Source organism: Ovis canadensis, chromosome 5 (genome assembly GCF_042477335.2).
Source record: "Ovis canadensis isolate MfBH-ARS-UI-01 breed Bighorn chromosome 5, ARS-UI_OviCan_v2, whole genome shotgun sequence".
NCBI lineage: Eukaryota > Metazoa > Chordata > Mammalia > Artiodactyla > Bovidae > Ovis > Ovis canadensis.
The window spans coordinates 25,798,035-25,814,303 of record NC_091249.1 but is presented as its reverse complement, the minus strand read 5'-3'; the positions used below and the strand labels follow the sequence as shown (position 1 = coordinate 25,814,303).

Genomic DNA, 16,269 nt, shown 5'->3' with positions numbered 1-16,269 from the left:
CACTTATGGTATACCAGCTTCTGAGGATGCAATGTTTTGACTAAGACATGAAAATCTCAATCCTCGTAGAGCTGACAGTTTAGTGGCAGTGTCCAGCAAGTAAAACGGCCCTCCAAAATAAACTAAAACTAAAAGAAAGAAAGAAAAACAACCTTCCAGTGAGTTCATGAGTACGTGTATGCGTGTCCATGTTTTGTACTGGGAGGATAATGTGTCTGTATTTTGCATACTGTATTTAGTGTGCAGCTGAGCTTCCCTTGGTTTGGATTATGGTTGTGTATATACCTGCCTATGTTTGTGTTTGTATGTGTTGTGTGTGTCTGCATTGCTGAGTGTGTGTATGTCTGTGTTTTCTAAGTACGTGTTTGGTTGTATGTTTGCAGAACGTCAGTTTGTCTGTATATGTGTTTCTGTGTTTGCTCCATATATGTTTGTATGTGTGTGTGTTTGTAGAATGTATGTTTTGTGGAGTGTTTCCAGAATGGGTGTATGTGTATGTGAGTCTGTTTGTTGAACATGCGTTGGCATGTTTATGTTCATGTGTAAGTTTGCAGTGTGTGTGTGTGTGTGTTTGCCTGTGCTCGTAGAGTGTGCATGTGTTTTTGTGAGCAATGACCACTACCACAATCTCTCTCCCTTTCGTCTCAGACTAGTGCAGAGTTTTTGTCTGTCTCTTTTACAGATGTACTCCCAAAATCCAAACCACTTCTTTGCACACAGTAGGTGCTCAATACCTGTTGAATAAATGAATCAAGAGGCACTGTCTCCTGGCCGCTGCATGGGTACACGCTGTTGGCTTCAGCAACCAGTATCCAGTGGACTTAGCCCTCACCCGCTCCATCTTGGGGTAGTCCAGGGTGTTCGTGGGTCATATCTGTCCATCTTCTAAGCTGTGCCTCCCGATAACCCTTCCTTTCCCCTGACCTTCGCCCCCAACCCTGCGCTCATATTTCAGCACGACGGACAGGAGTGCTCCAGATCAGCACCACGGAGAGTTCCCTAGGCTGCAGGCTGAATCCGGGGCAAAAGAAATGTCCCGACCTTGGACAGAGGAGTGCGAGGAACAGACTCGGCGAGATGGCAGCACAAACATGCCGACAGAGACAGAGAGAAACAGATCAAGACAACTCAGGCAAAGGCGCAGAGATGAGTAGAAAAGCGCCTGGGGAACACCAAGAAGTAGACTTCGAAGTGGCTCCCTTTGACTGTCAGAGGTCGCTCCGGCCCAGTGACCGCGCCCTCCAGGGCCTTCGAGAAGGTTATGGGCTGAGACCCTTGGGAAGCCGCCACCCCGCCGTGCCCTCCAATGTCAACGTTGGGGGTGGGGGCTTCCACTCCAACTCTGGGAAGCATTGTTGGCTTGGCCTCAGCAGTAGGAACACTGCGGGGGAGTGGTGAAAATCGCTCCCGCTGCCCCCCTTCCCAACTACCAGCTAATCGTTCCTATAAATACAGCCCAGCCTAGCCTGGCTTCTTAATCCCGACGATGAGGGAGGGGATCGCTGGGGGAGGGGGCGGCAGGGTTCCCCGAGGAGTCTCTGCTTGGGAAGGGGGTTCGTATATGCCTGTAAGTGTTTTCCTGAGGGGGCATCTCCTATGAGGACAGGTCTCATACACTGCAGATACACTCTAAGAGACTCCTTGGGATATGAAGTCTCGTGGATAGGGGCAATTTCTCATAGAGACTATGGCTTTTATGGGGTCTTTCATTGAGGGTACCCTCACCAGGCTCCCCAAGTGAAATATCCTGGCGCGGATCCTTCTCTACGGAAATGTCTCTTCTTTGAAGGGTGGGCTTTTGAAAGGAAGTGTCACCTCTCAGAGACCATCTGTTTCAGAAATGATTCTCAGGGTGAAAGGAGTTCCTGATTGGAGAGGACCTCCCTGCGGGGACTACCTCCCCGTGGGAATGTGTCTCTCTGAGGGGATCACTGCGGGGAGGGAGTTGTCTGCATAGGGAATGTATCTTAGTGAGCTTGTCTCCCTTGGGGTGTTTCTTGCGTTGGGAGCCTACCCACGAGCATGTCTCTCCCCTGGCACGTCTTTCCTTACGGGGGTCTCACGGTAGCTTGACTTCACTGGGGGCATCTGGAGGCTCCTCCCCCACGCTTACCCCCTTTCCCCCTGCGCTGGCAGCCTCGGCCAAGGCCGGGCTCGGGCGCCCAGACGCAGTGACGGTGCCGGGTCCGCCCCACTTTGCTCCGCCCCCGCCACCTCCCTCCGGTCCCCCCACCCCCCCGCCCCAGCCGCCGCCGCCGCGATCCCCGCGGCTTCTCACTCCCTCCCGCCTCCCGCCTCCCGCCGCTACCGCCGCCTCCCACCTCCCTCCCGGGGGCCGAAGCCGCTGCCGCCGCCGCCATGGACGATTCCGGCCTGATTCGTCGCCGGAGGCTGCAGGTATGCGGCGGCCCCGGGTGGATGGGAAGGGGTCGGCGCCCCGGGGCGGAGCCCGGCAGGAGGCGGGAGAACTTGACGCCGGGGTGGGCCCAGGCACCCCCTCCCACGGCCTCGGGAAGCTACCCGGGGGGAACGAGGTGGCCGCGCGTCCCGCCGCGCTGGGGACCCCGCCCCTCAGGCTCTGCCCGGGGACCCAGGGATCTGACGGAGGGGCCTGCATCCTAGCGCTCCCCCTCGAGAGTAGCCCAGGGGCGCCCGACCCTTCAGAGGAGATAGGGGGCTGGGACTGAGATCTTCGCCCTGGTGCTCGGCCAGGCTCGGGGTGAGGGGGTGCAGGGCAAAGTTATTGCCCCAGGGCTCGCGCCCCCCGGGGCTGCAGGCGCCGCAGCAGTGGTAAACATGTTTGTGTTGCAGCCTCGCCCCTCATTACCCTAGGAGTCCCTTTCTGAGTCATGGGGACCCCCTACGACCTGCACGCACCTGCTTGGCCACAGAGATTCTTCCTACTGCCCTAATTGGACAGGGATCTAGACAGTCTTCCTCCTCACCCTTGATTCCACCCCTCTTCACTACAACACTACCCTACCCCCGCCCCCACTCCGCGATCCTCAAGTCCAGCCCAGCTTGTGGGTGGGCGGGAGCGATTTTTAGCTCCTTGCAGCCTTAGATGTTGGTCTCCAGGCTGCGCAGGCGCAGGAAATGTGGGTCCACTGCACGGAGTGGGATACTGAGGCTTGCTGTGGAGTGTGGGGAACTCCCACCTCCTAGATGGGTGGGGATTCTGAAGTTGAGAAGGGTTCTATTTGGTCCGCAGCATGCACTTTTAAGGGTTAATATGGGGGTTTGGTGTTGCCTCCAAACTAACTCCAGAGTGAAAATTGATCAAAACTTCACCCTAAGGCCTGCCTGGCATCTGGTTCTTCTGAGTCTCCTTGACGCACAGCCCCGAGCTAGGTAATCTGGAAGAGTTTATGTAAAGCCTAGAATGAGCCCAGTCTCAGGCTGCATCCCTAGCCTGGAGTTTGGGATGAGGAGATAATTCAAACCCTCACCCAGGGCCCTCTTCCACTTTTGGAAGGGGCCATTTCAGAGGGCAAGGACTTCTCAGGCGTCTGGATGATGCTGGAACCAGTCCTGAGTTTTAACCACAGCCCAGATGGACTCTTCAGGTCTTCCTCTGATTCCCTTCTTATCCCTGGGTTGGGTTAGGAGAATGGGTTCTAATAAAAGGAAGGGAGATGCCGCGAAGACCGAACAAGTACTGAGGCAGCCAGATACGGTCCGTGCCGTCGGGTCCTGGAATAAAGGGGGAAAGGGGAGGAGCCTTCCTAGGGTGTTCCGCCCCCTGGGTCGGCGCCGACTCCCATTGGCTCAGTGCCACGCGGGATTTCGTTCTCCCCGCAAGACCACGCCCCTATCCCGGGATCCTCCCATTCACCCAACTATCCTTCCCAAAGCTTGTCTTGGCCGAGGTACTCCGCCGAGATCCTGCCCAAACCGCTTCCCTTCTGGCACGGTTAACCACTGTGCAGCCTGACTACACTCTCACACATTGGTGCAACCCCTTAGGAGCTGTCCCACAACTGTGGAGCGCCCAAGTTTCCCGCGTGTGAATTCGGATCGTACAGCAATCTAAGCTCAAATGCCCTTTCCGCAGGGCCCTCCTTTCTTTAGTCCCAAGGAGATGCAGAATCCGCTGGGCAGAGCAGTTCTGTAACTGGCGATGGAAGCGGCCTCTGTTTACACTGACACCAAGGCCCAAATCCTCTGCCTCTCCACCTTTTCCCTTTCCTCGACACTAAAATGTTTAGGGATGCTTAGCAGATGGGGCTAGAGTCGAAAACTTTTCTAGGTAGCACTTAGAGCACCTAGAGCCCTGGGGCTCAGCCTCATAGGCCACAGTGTCTCTGAGTTTTGAGTACCGGACTCCATGGCCAGAAAATCCAGATCTTGGTTTTGACTGGGCCATTGCAGTTGCCTGGCAAGGCTGGTCCAAGGGGCGGCTCATTCAAGCTAATTCTGCAAAGACAGAAGGAAAATCTGGTACAGAATTTTGGTCATCCCTGGCTCGGGATGGCAGAGCTACCAATCTGGACAGTGCGCCCTTTGACCCCAACTATCCATCTGTCCTCTGTACTTGGGACTGCGAGGTCCCTCTGGCTCATCTTCTGCCATACAGCATATACATCCACAATGTTCCTATGATCTAATATTTACTGAGCAATTACTATGTGTGCTAGGCAGCATACTAAGGTGCTAGGCACCTGCATCATCTGCAGAATCCTCTAGAAGGTATGAACTATTGGAAGGTCATTTGCCAAGGTTTTAAGTGGTAAAGCTGGGATTCGAACTCAGGACTTTCCGCTATCAGAGATCCTAGAAAGATCCTAGAACATTCCTCAATTCTCCCTGGTTAGTGGGCTTCAGTTGCGTTCGACTCCTTGAGACCTATGGACTGTAGCCCGCCAGACTCCTCTGTCCATGGGATTCTCCAGGCAGGAATACTGGAGTGGGTTGCTGTGCCCTTCTCCAGGGTATCTTCCTGACCCAGGGATCAAAAGCAGGTCTCCCACACTGTGGGCAGATTCTTTACTGTCTGTGCCACCAGGCAGATCCCTGGCTGGAGTCCCCACTAAAGAGGTTTTGAAACCCTCATCTGAATCTTTCTACTTGCAGCCCTACCCAGTCCCTTCTATTCACCATAGCCTGTGGACACAGAACTGGCTGGAAGACGATGTTGCTTCTCCCTTCTGTTCTTCAGTGCTCTCGGAAAAGGGTCCAGATCTCTAATTTCTGGTCCCAGTGGTGGCTTCCTGTGTGCTTGACAAACAGAATGCAAATGTCTTCTAATGTGGACAGAGCTAAAACCTACCCATGGTTATCATGTTTATCACTGCCATTACTGAAAAAGACTACCCAGCCATCACCTGATTTCCCCCTCCCTTTTTTTTTTTGTCCACCACATGGCATGTGGGATCTTAGTTCCCCGACCAGGGATTAAACCCGCATCTCCTGCAGTGGAAGCCTGGAGCCTTAACCACCTGACCACCAGGGAAGCCCCCTGATTCCATGTCAGATCTCAGTTTTGAGCCCTGCTAATGACCCCAACCCCAACTCTGTGAATCTGGTTGAGCGTGGGGTAGAGCTACTGAGATGCGGAGGGGTCATTCACTCATCCAGTCATTCAACCTTTCCTGCTTGAGCATGCCAAGTTTATTCCTGCCTCGAGGGCTTTGCAACTGCCTCTACTTGGAATGCTCTCTCCACAGATCCTCCCATGACTGACTTATTTTTTCAGCAACCAATTTAAAAGTCACCTCTACAGAGCAGCCCTCTGGCCCTCATGTTCCCCTCCTAGCCATTTCCCATCACATCACCTTGCTTAACTAAAAAAATAAAATAAAAATTATTTTATTTGGCTGCACCGGGTCTTAGTTGTGGAACATGGGATCTAGCTCTCTCTGGCCAGGGATGAAACCTGGGCCCCCTGCATTGGGAGGGTGGAGTCTTAGCCACTGGAACACCAGGGAAATTCCACCTTGCTTAATTTTATTCATAACATTTATTTCTGTCTAAAATTATTTCATTCACTTCTACATTAATGTTGTCTGCTTCTCTCCTTTAAATACTGGTCCCCAAAGGGCAGAAATTTTCATTTGGCTCATGTACTGCTGTGTCCCCAGTGCCTAGCTGCAAGGTCTGCCATACAGTAGGTGCTCAAGAAATGTTTTTCAGATAACGACTCCTGTTTCATTTGCACAAACACATATTGAGACGCCAACTCAGGAGTCCTATATGAGGCTCCTGCGCTGGTCTCTCGGGGTCAGGAGAGGAGTCACCCTGGCACTTTTTGCCCAGGACCCCATCCCTCAACCCAAGGCCGAGGTGCTGGTGACGATGTTGATGAAGGACCTGTCCCACCCGAATTCTATCCCTCCAAGGGGCTGACAGGGCTTTTGGGCAGTGGCTGTCGGTCCTCGCTGACCTCTATCCTTTTGCTCCTTTGCCTTCCAGAAAGATTTGCCCCTGCCCCGGAAAAGCAGCAGGTGAGCCCTGGGGGAGAGATGCGCGGGGCTGATGGCCCTTTCTCCAGCTCGGGTTGGGGTGCCAGGCGCGCGCGCGGGCGGGGCCAGGCGCGCTGGTGCCCAGCAGCGCCCCCTCCTGGCGGGCAGCGGCAGCAGGCCTTTCCCCTCCCCCGCCCTCCCCTGCCCGCTGCGGCTCCAGCCTCCGCCCCGCGCGCTCGCTCCCCGCGCCGCCGCTGCCGCTGCCGCACCTGCCACCATGTCGCCGCCGCCGGGTCATGTCTGACTCTCTCTGGATCGCGCTTTCCAATTTTTCGATGCCCTCCTTCCCTGGCGGCAGTATGTTCCGCCGGACCAAGAGGTAGACCCCCGATCCCTCAGACCCTGACCCGGCCCTTCCCCCAAAGCCGCCCTCCTGCTGCTGCTGCAGGGCGGGGCCGGGGATGCTGCACCCGGTCCAGCTGCGCCAGAGGTGCCCGCGCTGAGCCTTCCTGCCGGGGTTGAGGCTAAATGGGGGGCAGTGTGGGCCGAGACTGGGGGGGGGGGGGAACTGCACGCTAGAAAGGACCGCCGCAGGGGGAGGGGGCTGCGCCTGGTGGGGGATTGCCGCGCCTTTGTCTGCTGGTGCTGCGGGCTCCCGCAGCCGGAGGGCGAAAGTAGGGGAAGAAGGGGAGGGTGGGGGGCTTAGCACCCTCAGAACAATAGCCCTAGCCTGGCCTCCCCCCACCGCCATGCCGCGTGCTCTGGCCGCCGCAAATATGCTCAGTCACTGCTCTGGGCGGGGGGTGAAGGGAGTGGAGGGGCTGAAGGGTCCCTCTTTGGAAGCTGGGATCCTGAGGTGCAGAATGAAAGGGGGGGCTTTTATTATAGCCCAACCGCCCCTCCCAAAGAACACAGCCTCATATGAAAAATAGTGACACACAGCTTCACGCAGGACATGATGTCACACACACATACACACACAACAGCCCTAGTGTCCCAGATACACCCGGGAGTCGCCGCCAGTTCCCAGCCATACAGCGGCCATAGGTCAGAGGCATGCACAGACACACAGGGACACTCCCAAAATCACGCAGTCAAGTACATCTGCAGGCACAGTGCAGCGTACACCCAGGAAGACGTCACTTGTGTGGTGATACACACACACATCACTGTGCCCTCTGAGATGCACAGAGACACATATGTGGCAATGACATCTGTGCAATGTCACAATATACAATATCACCTAAGCATGTCACATGCTGTGCCGCACAGATGCCAGAATGACCCAGAGAGTCGGAGACACACACAGTGCCACAGGTTTTCACACATTTTCATCTGTGTCACACACGGTGGCATGCTCAGACGTGCCCAGTGTCGCAGGATGTTAACCTCACACACATATAGAGGTATATAATGTATCGCACACATATAGATGCCATACGTGGCCACACATGGTGAGTATCACGCTCGGACACAAGGACAGTGTCTCATACAGACTCAGACCTCTACACAGAAGTATAGACGCAGCAGAAATCATGCATGAGGCACACTTACAGCCCGCAGCGGCACATCTAGTCACGGACAAGTGGCTAGACAGACTGCCAGACAGACACACAAAGCCACAGGTCACGTCACACAAGATAAACTCAAGGACTGTCACACATGATGTCACACTCGAGTGGTTCCAGGGCTGAACTCACACAGCCGGTGCCACGCCTGGATCCACACAGCACATGTCACGCAAAGACCCAAAGACACGGAGACACGAGAATCTCCATTGGCATCGCGTGGGCATGACTGTCACCCCATACATGGTCACACGTGATCCGTCCACACCAGGAGGCTTGCACCAACAACACATCACATGTGCATCCTCTCCCATACACAGTCCCCCACTGCCTCCTCCTCTGAGCAGTCCTTTGGGGGCACATTCGAGCACCCACTCGGTTGGGAGACAGGTGGGAGGGATCTGAGATGGGAAGGTGATGGGTCGAACCCTCAAATTCACTGGGCTACGGCCGGGTCCGGCTCCCTGCCTCGCCTTCCCCGCAGCTGCCGCACCAGTAACCGGAAAAGCCTCATCCTGACCAGCACTTCGCCCACGCTGCCGCGACCCCACTCCCCTCTGCCAGGACACCTGGGTAAGACAGGTGATGGGTTTGCGGCCAGACTAGCGGAGGCGGGGCCATAGGAGAGGAGTGTGTCCACCCACAGGAAGGGTGGCCCAGAGTCTGGACACAGGACCTGGACTGGACAAGGGGCGGGGCCATCCTGTGTGGGCTCGGCGGTTCCGCAAAGGGACGGGCGTTTGTGTGCGGAGGCCCAGGAGGAGCTTGTTTGGAAAGGGGATGGGGCAGAAAGGAGGAGCCATCCTTAAGGGGCGGGGCTCCCCAGAAAAAGGCGGGATCGACCCGGGGAGGGGCTGGGCTGACTTGGCAGCCGAAACATTTTGGGGGGAGGGGCCACAGCTAAGGGAAGTGGCCCACTCATCACGGCTGAGATTAGACTAGGGAGGAGACAAGCTGCTGTTTGGAACCCGCTTTGAGGATCAGGAGGTCTGATGGGGTTGCCTCCCACGCCAGGCCTGAAGATCCCCCTCTTTCTGCTACAGGTAGCAGCCCCCTGGACAGCCCCCGCAACTTCTCCCCCAACACCCCAGCCCATTTCTCCTTTGCCTCTTCCCGAAGGTGAGTCCCTCTCCCCAGGGCCCCAGAACCCTGGCCATACCCTCCCCAGCCACCGTCTGGGCCACCATCTGTTCCCCTCATCACTGCCTCTGAGTCAGAGCCTGAGGGACCGGCAGAGTGCCCCCAAAGTCCTGGCGGGAACAGGCGCCCAGTATTAGGGGCGGGACCACAAGAAGGCGGGGCCAGTCGCCTGGTCGGAATGGGGAAGGGGTGGGGCTTCTATTGCCGCGGAGCGAAAGCGCTTGCGCTATGGTCCCGGGGTCTCAGTCTCCCAAGCCTGGCTCTCCAGGCCAGGCGTTCCCATAGTAACAGGACAGGGTAGCAGGGATGAAGTGCGCAAGCTCAGACTGCTTGCTACCCATCGAAAGACTAGGTCCATGATGTGGGGGAGGGCGCCTAGGGGATTGCCCCCGAAGACCCAAGAGGAGGAATCTCAGATTTCCCCCCGTAGGTCCTGTGGGTTTCTGGAGTGTCCCTGAGATGAATTTTCTGAGGCGCTTTGGCAAAATCGGGAGAGGAAGAGAGAATCTTTGATTTTTGAGGGGGAAACGTTTAGGATTCACCAGGGTGTTTTGCAGATCTTTTTTTCATCGAAATTTATTCATTCTACAAACGTCTGAACAGCTATTGTGTTCTGGGAACTGGGGTATGGGGTGAACCGCATCCCTTCTGTACCCTCAGAGTTGAGTTTGGGCAGGCAACACAGATCACTGCAAAGGCTGGTGACAGTTGTGGTGGGGGGGAGCCACAGGAGACTGTGGGGACAAAGGGTGGCTCCTTTGGGAGGGTGGGGGTTTCCCGTCGACCATGGAATTCAGCTGAGGGCAATGGGGAGTCAGAAAAGGGTTCCAATATTGGACCGGATGTAGTCACCTTCATGGAGGGTGAGCTGAGCCAGGACACTGCCTGAGGAGAGGAGTCCAGTGCATGGGAGTGTGTGTCCCTGTGAAGGTGCGATCTGTGTGCTGATGTGGATGTGTGTGTGTTTGTGAGGTCATGAATACATGAGGCAGCCCACACCTGCACATGGATCCATGGGTGTGAGAGTGAACGTGTGTGACTGTGTACTGGTAGGGTTGTAAATGTGTGTGTGAATAGCTGAGGAGACATGTACCTCCATGCGTGACTCCATGTGAATGTGTAATTTGTGTGGGAGTGTGAATGAGTGTGTAGCTCTGGGAGAATTTGAAGGTGTGACTGAGTGCGTGAGGGTGTCTTCAATGTGTGTCATGTTAATGTGACAGGCTAGAGTGTGTGGGGGAGTGTGTCTGCATATGTCAAAGTGTGAGTACCAGGTCTTTCTGTTTGTGTCTTTGTGAGTATATGTCACATTTTGCACGTGTGATTGTGTGTTTGCCTGGAAACGTGGGATATTTGGGTCCACAAACGGGACAGCGAGGGGCTGCCCTGGTGGCTCAGATGGTAAAAGATCTGCCTGCAGTGCAGGAGACCCAGATTCAATCCCTGGGTCGGGAAGATCCCCTGGAGAAGAGAATGGCAACCCACTCCAGTATTCTTGCCCAGAGAATCCCATGGACAGAGGAGCCTGGCGGGCTACAGCCCATGGGGCTGCAAAGAGTTGGACATGACTGAAGTGACTTAGTGCGCACACACACACACACACACACATACACAAGCTAGTGAACGCCTGTGAGTATCTATGCTGAAGAATCATGTGGTGTGAACGTGTGTGACTTTCAGTGTGTGAACTCAACCGTACTAGTACAGGATTGGAAGTGGCCACAAAACTGATCGTGTCTATGGGGTCCCATGTCAGTGCGCACGTGCTTATGAGGAAGGGAACTTTCTTCTCTGAAAAGACTCAAATGATCTTCCTCTGAGAATTTTCTCAGAGGGAATCCTCTAGGGGTCATCTTTTGGGGTCCCTCTGGGATGATTTTCTTGAGTGGACTTTTTACTTTGGGGGCTTGTTTGGCTTGAGGATGAGGGTCATGGGAAGGAGCAGAGGAGACTGATCTTTGCTCCAGGTCCCGGGTGCCTGGCTGGTAGATTTCCTCTTTACCTCCTTAACCCTGAGGGCCTTCAGGGATCTCAGAGCATAGATGTATCCTCCCAACCCTGGCCGTGGTCAGAGGCTTCTCTCACACCTTGAGGCGTGGGGGGACTGATGGGGCCTGGCAGCCTCTGAGCAAGTTGGCTGGTTTCCAGGGCGGACGGACGCCGTTGGTCTCTGGCTTCACTCCCTTCGTCTGGCTATGGCACCAACACACCCAGCTCCACTGTCTCGGTGAGTGTGGCAGGCGGGGCCGGTGGGTGGGAGCTGCAGAGGGCCTACTGGACTGGCTTTAGTAAGAGCTTTGGGTTTCTCTAGTTTTCCAAAGGTGTCACCTGTCCATCTCTTCATGTTCCAACTCTCTTCCAAGGTCCTGTTCTCCACCTTCAATGTATCTTTTCGGGGATCCTACTCACTGTGGACTCAGTTTACAGATAAATGACATTAAGGCTCACGTGTTAAGCCACTTGGCCAAGTGTCCGCAGCTGTCTAGGGCCAGGCCACATCCTTCACCTGGAACCATTTGCTCATCCACCGCAATACGCAAAGTCTCTCTCTCCATCTGCCTCCTTTCAGACCTGTCTCTCTGGTTCGCTTGTCTATACATTGATATGATGCTCAGCAGACATTTCTCACATGACTTTCATGTGGCAGGTGGGGCTCTACAAGCTGGACCAGGGCCCAAAGATTCACAGAGCCCTCATGGGAGGAGTCAGATATGTAAGATGGCATTCACAACTTGGGATGCTGGAGTGGGCAGAGCTGTGATGAGGGTAGCATAAGGCAAGGTGAGGACAGCAGAGGGGAGGCACCTGACTACGCTGGAGGGAGGGTCAAGGAAGGTTTCCTGGAAGAGGTGGCATTGAAGCCAAGACAAGGTATCAGCAGGGGTTTGGCAGATGGAAGAAGGGAGGGAAGAGTGTTCCAGGAAGGGGGAACAGCATGTGCAAACTCTTAGCAGCAACAGAGAACTTCACACACTGGGGAAGTTGAAAATAGCCTGTGTGAATGGAGCTTTAGGTTGGAGGTGACACAAGCAGCAACATTCATGCTGTGGCTTCTTAGCCTGGGTGGCAAGGTGGATTTTATTCTAAATGTGGTGGGAAGCCAGAGAAAGTTTTTTTAGTCTGAACTATTAATATTTGAAATTATGATTCTGAATGTCAAATATTGGGCTTCCCCGGAGGCTTGGCAATAAAGAATCTGCCTGCAGTGTTGGAGATGCAATTCATCCCTGGGACAGGAAGATCCCCTGGAGGAGGGCACAGCAACCCACTCCAGTATTCTTGCCTGGAGAATCCCAAAGACAGAGGAGCCAGGTGGCTACAGTCCATAGGGTCACAAAGAGTCAGACACGACTGAAGTGACCTAGCACATAGGCATGCATGTCATAGATTATGTCATGCGCTGAGAAGATTATTTTAATAGGTAATGATGGGATGGGGAGTTTTAAGCAGGAAAGTGAGTGATGTCATGTGGAAATATATGATTCTGCCAGCAGAATCAGGTGTCTGTCCTTGTGTTTCTCCACTGATGTCTGGGTCTGTGATTGCCCCAACTGCATGCCATGCCCGGACCAGGGACTAAGCAGAACCAAGTTCCTGCTCTGGAGGAGCCGAAAGTAATAGCAAATAAGTCATAAGATATACAGTAGTAAGTCAGGAGACAAGAAGTCAGCAAGAAGGGAGGTGGGGAAACGAGAGAGAATGATGGGTGTGGTAAGAGGAGGATGCCTAAAATGTGACTTTAAAGCGAAGACTTGGAGGAGTGATCCATAGTAGACGTGGGAGAGACAGAAGGAACAGTCAGTGCAAAGGCCTGGAAGCAGGACTGTGCCTTGCTTGTTCAAAGACCGTCAAGGAGGCCTGCGCAGCGGGAGCAGAGCAGGTTGGCTGTGTGTGTGTGGGGTGGGGGGCGGGGTGGCGAGAGTGGGAGGAGGTGGTGGCAGACAGGGTTAGATCTTGCAAGACCTTGTGGGCTGTGGAGAGGGCTTAGGCATTCACCAGGGGTAAGGTGGGAGCCATGGAGAGTTCTGAACAGAGGAGGCGTATGTGACTTGACTTGGGTTTTCACAGGCTCTCTCGGGCCACACTCATGCCTGTGTCCCTGCTCCCCTGTCTGTCGCCAGGAATCCCAGGCTGAGCCTTGGGATCCAAGGATCATAAGCCAGGTCCAGATTCTGGCCTTGCTCAGTGGCCCGCCAGCCGCGGGAGTCCCAGGCCAGGGTCCCGAGCTGTGGGGGGACCGTGTGGGGGGACCGTGGTGACCTGACCCCGGCCCTGCCCCTCCCCCCAGTCTTCCTGCTCCTCCCAGGAGCGTCTGCACCAGCTGCCCTACCAGCCCACCGTGGACGAGCTCCATTTCCTCTCCAAACATTTCGGCAGCACCGAGAGCATCACAGACGAGGATGGCGGCCGCCGCTCTCCTGCCGTGCGGCCTCGCTCGCGGAGTCTCAGGTGGGTCTGCCTCCCCCTCCATGAACAACCTGGTGGGTCTGGAGGCTGGTGCCCTGCGAGACGCTCGTCTGCAGTTTGGGAGGGAAGGGGCTGGACGCAATGGGCTTCTTTCTCCGCAGTCCCGGGCGATCCCCCTCCTCCTACGACAACGAAATCGTGATGATGAACCATGTCTACAAGGAGAGGTTCCCGAAGGTGAGGCGGGGCCGGGGGCGGCCGCAGGGAAGCGGGGCGGCCGGAGCCCTCGCTCACCTTAGCTCCGCGCGCCCCCTGGTGGCCGGCGCCGCGGCGTGCAGGCTCTTGGCAGAAACAACCTCCGGGCCGAGCCCCCGCGGGCATCCCCGCCTTGCCTCCCTCCCTCCCCCAGGCCACCGCGCAGATGGAAGAGAAGCTGCGCGACTTCGCCCGCGCCTACGAACCTGACAGCGTGTTGCCGCTGGCCGACGGCGTTCTCAGCTTCATCCACCACCAGATCATCGAGCTGGCTCGAGACTGCCTGACCAAGTCCCGCGACGGCCTCATTACCACCGTCTACTTCTACGAACTGCAGGAAAACCTGGAGAAGCTGCTACAGGACGTGAGTACCCCGAGGGGCCAACCCCACGTCGGGCTCCGAACCCCCAAATCTGGCCCAATGTCCCTATCCTTTCCTTCACGCCACATCCATTCACGGGGCGCCTAGCATGTGCCAAGTGGATGGTGTGGAGCCGAGGACTGAAGCGTGGAGGAGAAAGACTGAATCCCGACTCTAGATCTGATGGAGGAAGTAGGAATTTTTTTTTTTCCCACAAAATGCACCTTTTGCCTTTATCAAAATGACTGTATTGTTATACCACGATTTTCACAATATCACATGGTGATATTGACAGTACTATTGATAATTTAAGTTTCTTGAAACTTCTCTGGCGGTCCAGTGGTTAACACTCCGCTTCCAATGCAGGGGACACAGGTTCGATCCCTGGTCGGGGAATTAAGATTTCACAGGCAGCGTGGCTCGGCCAAAGTTTCTTTCATTTTTTCCCCCACTGTTTTAATTAATTTTTATTGGAGTCTAGTTGATTTACAATGTTGCGTTAGTTTCAGGTGTACAGCAAGTTGAATGCGTTATGCATATACATATACACACTCTTAGATTCTTTTCCCATATAGGTCATTACAGAGTATTGAGTAGAGTTCCCTGTGCTCTACAGTAGGTTCTTATTAGTTATCTCTTTTATATATGGTGTTTCCCCAGTGGCGCTAGTGGTAAAGAACCTGCTTGCCGATGCAACAGACATAAGAGACTTGAGTTCTATCCCTGGGTTGGGAGGATCCCATGAAGAAGGGCATGCCAACCCATTCCAACATTCTTGGTTGGAGATTCCCATGGACAGAGGATCCTGGTGGGCTACAGTTCACAGGGTTGCAGAGAGCTGGACACGACTGAAGTGACTTAGTATACAGAAAGCACATCAGTACCAGTCTCCCTATTTATCCCTACCCCACCCCCAGGAAGCAGGAATTTAACTTTGCTCACCTCTGTCAGCTCTTTACTCAAATGCTGCCTTCTTGGGTGACATCCTACTGAGAGTAGGATGAAGCAGGTGATTTTTTCCCCCCTTTAGAACATTAATGATTGAATAAATTGAAAAGAAAATATGTTAAAACTTAATGTTAAGTTTAAATATTTTATAATTAAACCAAAATTTTCTATAATTTTACTTTCCTGGTTTTAATGGAAACCAGCTAATCAATAGTATTTTTATTAAAACCATTAATCATTTGAAAAACATAAAAACACATAAAGATTGTCCCACTTTTTCCTTTTTTTTTTTTTTCTGGCTGTACCACACAGCTTGAGAGATCTTAGTTCCCCAATCAGGGATTGAACCTGGGCCCACTGGGGATGTCCCTACATTTTTTCTTTTGATTCAGTTTCCAGTATGGCTTGGCTTAGCCCTCTGGGATCCTGTCCTTATTTAAATTTTACTGAGGCTTCCCTAGCAGTCCAGTGGTTAGAACTCGCCAAGCTCACTGCTGGAACCCAGCTGGGTTCAATCGCTGGTTGTAGTATTGACTTTGATGGTCAGGATAGATAAATTAATATATGGCCTGTTGATAGAAAATGAGAACATGAGCGTAGAGAAATGGCGATTGAGGGTCCTAGCAGTAGGTAGGGTGCAGTTTTGAATTGGAGGGGGTCAGGTTAAGCTTCCACGAGGAGTTGATAGCTGAGCAGAGACTTAAAAGAGGAGAAGTAGGAAGCTGTGGAGAGATCCGAGGAGAGAGGATGCTAGGCAGAGGGATTTTTAACTTGGCCTGGATTGTAGAATTGCTTTGAAGATAGATTGAATGACTGAACATTTTAGGACCATGTTTGCTATAACAACAATAATGCTGATTTTACCATGTGGCCTGAGTTTTCTCACCTGTGATATGGGACAGTAGCAGCAGTACTGTCCTTTCCTGTGGGGATGGAAGAGGAGCCTGGCCAGGAAATGCACCTGTGAACCCTTCCCGCACTATGCCCACATCCCAGGCCTATGAGCGTTCCGAGAGCTTAGAGGTGGCCTTCGTCACTCAGCTGGTGAAGAAGCTGCTTATTATCATCTCACGTCCAGCCAGGCTGCTGGAATGCCTGGTGAGGGGGCTGGGCATGAGCAGGGGAGGAGGTGCTAGGGTTGGGGGCTGGCTAGGACCCCTTGGAGGTCACCCCGAACTCACCCTGCCTT

The 16,269-nt window shown here is 54.1% G+C and overlaps 1 protein-coding gene across 1 annotated transcript in view; it reads left to right on the top strand.

Moving 5' to 3' along the window:
* The first annotated feature begins 7,150 nt into the window (after window positions 1–7,150).
* Window positions 7,151–16,269, top strand: part of MAST1 (microtubule associated serine/threonine kinase 1) — a 24,520-nt gene continuing 15,401 nt past the window's right edge. The window contains exons 1-8 of the mRNA XM_069590303.1: window positions 7,151–7,257; window positions 8,454–8,542; window positions 9,013–9,088; window positions 11,258–11,336; window positions 13,398–13,558; window positions 13,678–13,753; window positions 13,926–14,135; window positions 16,077–16,178. Coding sequence (XP_069446404.1) covers window positions 7,151–7,257; window positions 8,454–8,542; window positions 9,013–9,088; window positions 11,258–11,336; window positions 13,398–13,558; window positions 13,678–13,753; window positions 13,926–14,135; window positions 16,077–16,178 — 900 coding nt within the window. The remainder of the gene's footprint in view (window positions 7,258–8,453; window positions 8,543–9,012; window positions 9,089–11,257; window positions 11,337–13,397; window positions 13,559–13,677; window positions 13,754–13,925; window positions 14,136–16,076; window positions 16,179–16,269) is intronic.